This window comes from Octopus bimaculoides, chromosome 4 (assembly GCF_001194135.2).
Source record: "Octopus bimaculoides isolate UCB-OBI-ISO-001 chromosome 4, ASM119413v2, whole genome shotgun sequence".
NCBI lineage: Eukaryota > Metazoa > Mollusca > Cephalopoda > Octopoda > Octopodidae > Octopus > Octopus bimaculoides.
The window spans coordinates 58,128,972-58,137,520 of NC_068984.1; the positions used below are offsets into that span (position 1 = coordinate 58,128,972).

At 31.4% G+C, this 8,549-nt stretch overlaps 1 protein-coding gene across 3 annotated transcripts in view; it reads left to right on the forward strand.

Annotated features, from left to right (window-relative positions):
* The window catches only part of LOC106877350 (nipped-B-like protein), a 170,098-nt gene that overhangs the window by 118,369 nt on the left and 43,180 nt on the right, over nt 1–8,549 (forward strand). For all 3 annotated transcript variants that reach the window (XM_052967097.1, XM_052967098.1, XM_052967099.1), the window contains 7 exons: nt 387–473; nt 2,548–2,779; nt 3,617–3,771; nt 4,307–4,387; nt 6,522–6,622; nt 7,007–7,151; nt 7,989–8,071. In XM_052967097.1, coding sequence (XP_052823057.1) covers nt 387–473; nt 2,548–2,779; nt 3,617–3,771; nt 4,307–4,387; nt 6,522–6,622; nt 7,007–7,151; nt 7,989–8,071 — 884 coding nt within the window. The remainder of the gene's footprint in view (nt 1–386; nt 474–2,547; nt 2,780–3,616; nt 3,772–4,306; nt 4,388–6,521; nt 6,623–7,006; nt 7,152–7,988; nt 8,072–8,549) is intronic.

Below are 8,549 nucleotides of genomic sequence, written 5' to 3' on the forward strand. Positions count from 1 at the left end.
CAGGCCTTGTGCCTAGAGTAGAAAAGAGTACAAAATATTAATTCTCTAGAAATCCCTCTCTGACTATATTTTCCTGCACCAATTCAAGAGGAACTCTCTTATTTCTGACCAAACCACAAACGAAAAAAATAGATGAACTTTTGCATATCTCAGACTACCTACTTTTTATTGACATATTTAGGCAGAATACAAATAAATATTTCTTTTCATGACTTTCAAAATCACTTCTTATATTAGAGCAATATATCAATAGCTTTGGCTTGATTGATACTGGTTTCCTGTAAAAAAAATTGTCTACTTTGCTTTTTAATTAAAAAATTATTGAAATTAAAATAATAGAGTAAAAATGTGTTAACTTATATTTTTTCTTTTCCTTTTTCTTGTAGATCCCTGATGATAAACTTGTGAGATTATTGGCTATTTTACAATGGAATGTTCGAGATGGCATCAAATTAACTCCAAATATAAACCAGGTATAGTTTTCAAAGATGCATTGATTCTGATAGTTATGTAAATTTTCTGCTTGCCTCACCTTTGGTACTGTACCATCACCTATTCTTTTCTCTTGAATTATTTAATATTTATCAGTATAAAAGTTCATTTATTTAAAGTGATGCATTTGATATTACATGACCTTCAATTATTTTTTTTACTATTGCCCAGTCATTTATTCCTATATGTGTAGCACATCTAAACTGCTTGATCAGTTACCTTGAAATTAATTTGTCTTTAGAATGTCATGTGTGATGGTAGAATCTTTTATGAAGATATTTGTTAAGCTGTTGATGTTGTAATATAACGTTTAAAAACGTTTTGTCAGGTTTACAAAGTTTACTTTAGTGTATGAAATGGGTTTTTTTAATGTATTTTGTGCAGATGTGATGATGGAAAGGGAGATAATATTGGTACTTCCTGATTTTATTTTTGTTGTCATTATTGTATCTGTATTTAAGGTGGCAAGCTGGCAGAATTGTTAGCACACTGGACGAAAAGCTTAGTGGCATTTCGTCTGTCTTTACATTCTGAGTTCAAATTCCGCTGATGTTGACTTTGCCTTTCATCCTTTCGGGGTCAATAGAATAAGTACCAGTGGAACACTGAGGTTGATTTGATTGACTTAGCCCCTCCCCCAAACCTGCTGGCCTTGTGCCAAAATTTGAAGCCATTATTATGTCTGTATTTAAGGTGGAGAAATGGCAGAATTGCTACTGCACTGGACGAAATGCTTAGCAGCATTTTTTCTGGCTTCACATTCTGAGTTTATATACTGCTGAGATCAACTTTGCCTTTGAACCTCTCAGTTGAGTCCTGTGGTTGATGTAATTGACTAGGCTTCGAACAAAAGTTCAGGCCTTGTACCTATAAGTAGAGAGTTTATATCTGTGTTGTATTTCTATGGAGTATTTCTAAATGATGTGTTTTGATTTTATTTTTGATTTATGTTTTTAGAAAATAACTTTTTAGAGATTTTCGAGTTTGTTTCATGCTGAGCCATTGCTTCTATTGCTTTTTGATATCATTTATGCATCTTGAGGCAAAATAATTGTGTGTGACAAATTTGCATCATTTGACTGGTATTCAATCTCTGAATACTCTCACCTTCTCCATTTTTTGCCTCCTTGGCATACTCAAGATTACTTTACACCATTTTGAGCATGGCTGTTGCCAGTACCGCCTGACTGGCCTTCGTGCCGGTGGCACGTAAAAGCATCCACTACACTCTCGGAGTGGTTGGCGTTAGGAAGGGCATCCAGCTGTAGAAACTCTGCCAAATCAGATTGGAGCCTGGTGTAGCCATCTGGTTTCACCAGTCCTCAGTCAAATCGTCCAACCCATGCTAGCATGGAAAGCGGATGTTAAACGATGATGATGAGTATATTTATTGATCTTTAAGAAAGTAGGGAATTATTTGAGAAATAGTTGGCTGTTAATTAAAACCAGTTGAGTGATTTTGTAGAGGCTTCTTTGCTGCTTGACTCTTCATTAAACTTGATGCGTAATTTTCTTCACCTGCATTCATAGACTTTCTTACTTTTTGATTTTTTCTTTTTCTTTTTAACGTGTTTCAGTCATTAGACCATGGCCATGCTGGGGCACCATCTTTGAAGAATTCTTAGTAGAATGTATCAACCCCAGTACTTATTTTTTAAAATCCTGGTACTTATTCTATCACTGGCTCTTTTACTGAACCACTATGTTACAAGTACATAAACACACCAACACTGGTTGTCCAACAGTGGTGGGGTATAAACATAGACACACAGGCACACACACACATGATGGGCTCCTTTCAGTTTCCATCTTCCAAATCCACTCACAGGGCTTTGGTTGGCCCAAGGCTATAATAGAAGACACTTGCCCAAGGTGCTACATAGTGGGGTTGAACCGGAACCATGTTGTTGGGAAACAAGCTTCTTACCACACCTCTTTTTATATAGAAACAATTTAAAAAATTCCTATAATCTTTCAGTAATATGTATTCTTGTATAATATAATATATAAAGTATATGTAAGTGTTTTAAAATGCATACTTTATTATATTTAAAGGAAGAAGAAGATGAAGAACAAATTCTGTGGAGAGAAATTACAATGGAGAGAATAATGCGAAGTATGGATGCTTCTTTAGCAGCTCTGTATATTATTACTGCCCCAGATATGCCAAAACAAGTGTATTTGGAAGATGTGATAGAAAGGATAATCTTGTTTGCGAAATGGCAGCTGCAGAATACAGTCTATCCAGAGTTTGATCATGTTTATAAGATAGATCCTCATGCTAAAGGTAAGGACACTTTGTTTTGTGTCAAGAATTTTATGTGAAAGTTTTTTCTTTTATTTGTTTCAGCTTTGCAGTTGCAGTCATGCTGGAGCACCATTGTATCTTTCTGAAACCCTTGTTATAAAATTGCTTAAATAATAGTATCTTGATTTCTAAAATCAACTTTGTGCTTCATAAATAGAAGTTGTAGCATAATTTCAGCTTTTGATGACATGATTATCATTGTTTTAATATCCATTTTCCATGCTTGCATGGGTGGGATGGAATTTGCTGAGGCAGTTTTTCTGTTGCCAGATACTCTTCCTTTCACCAGGAAGTTGACCATGGTTAAATTAAACAGTTTGGTATTCTAAATTCGTATTAAGGTTATACAATGTATGTAATGAAAGTAGCAAAACTAAACTGTTCATTTATGAACCAAGTTAGTATTGAAAGTTTGGTTGGAATTATTATTATATAATCTAATACACTTTTGTTTAATCCTTTAGCATTCAAATTACTCCATCAATTGTAATACTTGTTTATCCACATGGCTTTGAATTAATCATGCAACACCTCATGGCTTTGAGATTTTGCTGATGTGATTGTTTTATCTTTAAAACATCATTTTAGAGTAGGTGTGAGAAGCCAGATTGAGTCGGTTTGAACATAAAGCAGGCTGAATGTTTGAGATGGATATGGCCAGTTTAAATGTTAAAGGATTAAGCCAACTTTTATTCTACTAATAAAATTTTTTTCTTGGTTTTTCTCTCATTGTATTTATCTGAATATTAAAAAAAAAAAAAAAAAAAAAAAAGAAAAACGTCAGTGTTATATTTGATTTTTTATGGTTTAATTTAGATGGTTATCATGGCAGTGTGAAAGCCAAGAGATCCCGGTCACATATAGTTAAAAATAAATTAACTATCATGCTCTATAATAAACTGTGTGAGCTAGTTGAGGCCTTAGGTGTGTTATTAAGTATCCAAGAACTTACTGACACTGTTGTCCTACAGGTAAGTTAGAATCTGTAAAAAATTAAAGTTTATAAAATGAATAAATTTGATTATCCTATCTATAAGAATTGCATGAACTCTTTGGTATTTAAAGAAAACTATTAATATAAATGTCCTTTTGGACTATGTGATTATATATATACTTTCTTTTCTCTTCATAAATTTATCAAATCTGAAATGAATTTCAGTAAATATTTAAAAAATTTCAAGTATGTTATTTTAGATGCGTAAAAAAAATTAATGAGGTTGTGGCTATCTTTATTCTGGAAGAAATTGTTTCCATTACATCTTATATTATCAATTTAAAGAAAACTGTAGTTTATCACCTTTTGAAATATAATCATCTGTTTTAAAAATTATATTAACTCACTTGTCTTGTATGTAACTATGAGAAATAAAGCCAGTATCTTTGAGTGGATATAATTTTATTTGAATTTATACATTCAGTTAACTAATGTCACAAATGTACTTCATCTTTTTTTGTTTTTTAATAATGTTTTGATTTTTGGTTATAATTCCATTTCATCTTTTTCAGGTTTCTACGTTAGGTGTGTCACCATTTTTTGTGGAAAATATAAGTGAAATGCAATTAAATGCCATGAAGTTAGTCACTATTGTAAGTAATACAATATGTTTCATTTGATTGCTGCTATTGCAGCCACCACTGCTGTCATCATTATCATTGATGCAGTGTGCTATATAGATTTATTGTACTTATCTAAATTCATTCAATAGTGGTATAATGGTTCTTTTTTCATATAACTAATTCTCATATCCTCTTTTTTTTTATTGTCTAACATATTACCATTATGCCACAAAGCAATGCACATCATTATTATCACAACAACTACTTTTCCATGTTTGTTTGGGTTGGACAGAGTTTATTGAAGCAGATTTTCTATAGCTAAACACCCTGTCACCAACTCTAATCTCAGTCCACACAAGTTAATAGTTCTCCATGGCTGGATGTGTTTCCATAGAATATTAGAAATGAATGACACTCATTTGCAACTATTGAGTGATGTTAAAACAAGGGGACACATCCTCACGCCCAGTTATTTCGGTTTCCATCTATCAGATCCACTTACAAAGTATTGGTCAACCCCGAGTATGGTAAAAGACATTTGCCTAAGGTGCCATGCTGTGGGACTGAACTCAAACCTGTGTGGTCAGGAAGTAAACTTCTTAACAGCAAGACCACAACTGTTTCTTACATAGATATGAAAGCCTAGAATGTTAATAGGAACAGATATAAATTGATTTGTTAAAAACTTACGGCCACAGTGTAGCATTAGGCACTTGGAAAGCAGATTGTTATATAATTCCAGGTCAGTTGCTGACCAAAGATATTTTTGACATGACAACTCTATCGTTTATTCAGACATAATGTAACTAGTATTAAATGATATAAGTGATTTTGTTTTTTTAAAAAAAGGAGGGTATGGTTTTATTTCTAGCATGCTACTACAAGCCTTCTGGTTGAGAAACCAAAAAAGTTTCCTATATGGAACCATTGTCTTTTCAAATCCCATTAGATTTCTTTATTCCACTGAGTAACTAGTTGTAATGTCAAAGTGAATGCAAACATTGTATCACTGTTTTTGCTCAAGCAGTGACAAGCAAAGATGTAGAATGTCAGTATTTGCACTTACATGCACACATTTGACAAGCTTCCATACTGTTTTATCTTACCAGTTCCACTCACAAAGAATTGGTTAGTCTAAGGTTATGGTGGAAGAGACTTGCTCGGGGTGTCATGCTAAGAGACAAAATTCAAAACCATGTAGTTACAAGGAGAACTCCATATCCACACAGACATTCCTGTGTCTTTTTCCATAAATGAGTTTGTTAAAGAAATGACAGGAAAACTGACATCAAATCACATGAGATGATGGGACATTGAATAAGGAGAAAGCAGACAAGATAATGAAAAAGCATAAGAAAGCAAATCCAACTATTTAGATCAGTAGCCAGCAACATTTAAATCTCACCAAATATGCACTAGACACTTTTTTAGCTGAAAATAATTCAATATTATCCTTCATCCCTACAATATACATCAGTAAGCTTGTTCTCTATTAATTAAAAGAAAAGTAATGCCATCACATCCTTAGGAAGACTGATTTGTTGAAAAGTTTTCAGTAAAATCCTATCTGTTCCCTACTTTTATTTATCTGTTACATTCAACATCTTCAACGACATCATACTGTAACCCATTCAATCAAACCTTATATAAATAAATTAGAATCTTGTTTCCATTAAAACAAGTTAATAGCTATAAGGAATAAATTCACTAAGGAATATCAACTCATACTATAAATTACACTCAACAATGTCTTCTTAATCCACATACAATTTCAACATTCTATTATATAAAATACATTTTTATGTGGTTCACATTTTGATATACTTCTCAAATTAATTGTTTTCTAATCTAAACTACACTTAATGAGTTATTGCATTATCTTTCATCTATGGTTCAGACATTCACAGACTTTACCAGCTAGTTCTGAATCTTACCTATTGTATTCAAATCATTAGGATTAACTTTGACTCATATCTCTCTGTGAGTGGTGAAATAAAAGCAAATATGATACCTATACTTCTTATGCTTTCAAAAATAGAAAATCTTCATCATTTGTACAGAAAAATACTAAGATGAAAAATTTGTATTAAATGATTGTTTTAACATTTTTGTATCTTTTCAAATACTACAAATATTATCTCAATACTTAACATATATTTTTCAGATTTTTTCAAAATATGACAAACACAGGCAGCTTATTCTTGAAGATATTTTTGCTTCTCTTGCTCGTTTACCATCTAGCAAACGAAATCTTCGGAATTACAGGTTATTCTTTTTTTTTTTTTGAATATTTTATTATGAAATTAAATTTTAATCGTTTTGAAGTATATATCTTAATTGTACTTAAAATGTTTTTACATAACTTTATAACATTTCATTAATAATGGAATGCATATTCCAAATATGAGTTAGTAGATAGGAGTCTATGAACAGCTTTGCTTAATATCTGAAGTTAACCTTTTGTAGGTAGAGTGTTTCAATGTGAGATGAGTTCTATAAGAAAGTCCAAGAAGTGAGGCTAAACATTCATTAAGAATTACAATAATGAACTGATAAACTATTTTGCACTTGTTTTGAGTCTGTGAAGCTTTTGTTAAGATTCTTCATTGACATGTATTTTATCTTTCTAACTTTTCTTTTTGTTTCCAGGTTAAATGCAGAAGAATCAATTCAAATGGTAACTGCCCTTGCTTTACAGTTGATCCAGTGTGTTGTAAAAGTTCCCAAACCAAAAATAGCAATGAATCAATTTATGGGGGAGGAAAAAGCTCCGGAAAAAAATTCTAAAGGAAAGGTATGTGAAAGGTTTTACAAATAAAAAACTAAAATAAAAATTTTAAATAGGGCTTACAAAATTTTTCTTTTAAAATATATCAGCAATTATTACTAAAATTAAGGAACTTGGTTATTATTTTATAATGTTTGTTAGAAAGTGCTGTTTAATTTCTCTAAGCATGAATTTTATTCCTTTTGAAAATACAATCTTCAAACAAGAGAACCAGGAACCAGCAATAGAAACAAAAACTCCGAACACTGTCACCATCATTAGTAGTATGCCTGTTCTACTACAGGTTGGATTTATTTTAGTGTAGCTTACATTTTTCTTTCTTTTTCTGAGAGTATGTTCCTTGCTTAGTTTCACATCTTAATCTTTCTTTGTCCCGGTTACAATTAAAAACCCACTTTCAGAACTTTCTATAAATTGCACATTACCCTTTTGTCATATGTTCAAATAGTTATCACCACTACTTTGCTCTAACTTTCGTTTCTTTACCATGTGTGTGTGTTTTGCTTTCAAGTTGTTCAATAAGCTTGCCTTCTATTTTAGGCACTTGTAGAATCATGTCTTAACGTATTTTAGTATTCTACCATTTCAATATTATTTGTGGTTAGGGTGTTGGGCTTGCAATAAATAAGTCCTGGATGTTTCATTGTGTCAAGAATGAGAAGGTATTTATATCTGCTTGTGATTACATGGGCATGGAAAATAATTAGTGAAAACTTTTACCTTTGATTCTGAGTGATAGTCATTGGGGTAGATGAGGTACTAGATATACTATGCCTGGAAGAGAGGGAAAAAAAATTGAACAAATTTATCTTTTTTGTTTTAATACTGGTATTTCTATTTCAGACTGATAATGATGTGTTAATTGTAACATCTTATGAAACTGCAATGCGGACTGGATATAACTTTTTATCAGTTTTTTTAAAAAAGTATGTAACAATATCTTTTCTACATTTCTAGATGTAATTTCACAGTAAAGCATGCATATTAAATTAATAGGAATTTGTAAACTTCTTTTATTAACTAAATCATTATTAAATAATATGATCAGGTAGGGTAGAACACCATAGAAGGGAATAAATAGCTTAATTACTAAAACCACGATGAAGCATATATACCTTATTATCATCAATAGAAAAGAGAAGATTAAATAGAAATTGTTTATTAATTCAATCATTTAAAACTAAATTATTTAGTTTTTCATAATAGCTTTTATGGAATTAAACTTAATTTTTTTTACTCCTTGATATTTATATTAGCTTATATATAACAGCACTGGTAGCTTTACAAGTTATAATATACCTCTTAGATTAAGTAATAATTCTCTCAAGAATTAAGTAAAAGAAACAGGAAAAATAATTCAGAATCCTTGTCCAGAACTGGATAGATCCCAAAATGTAATCAGTT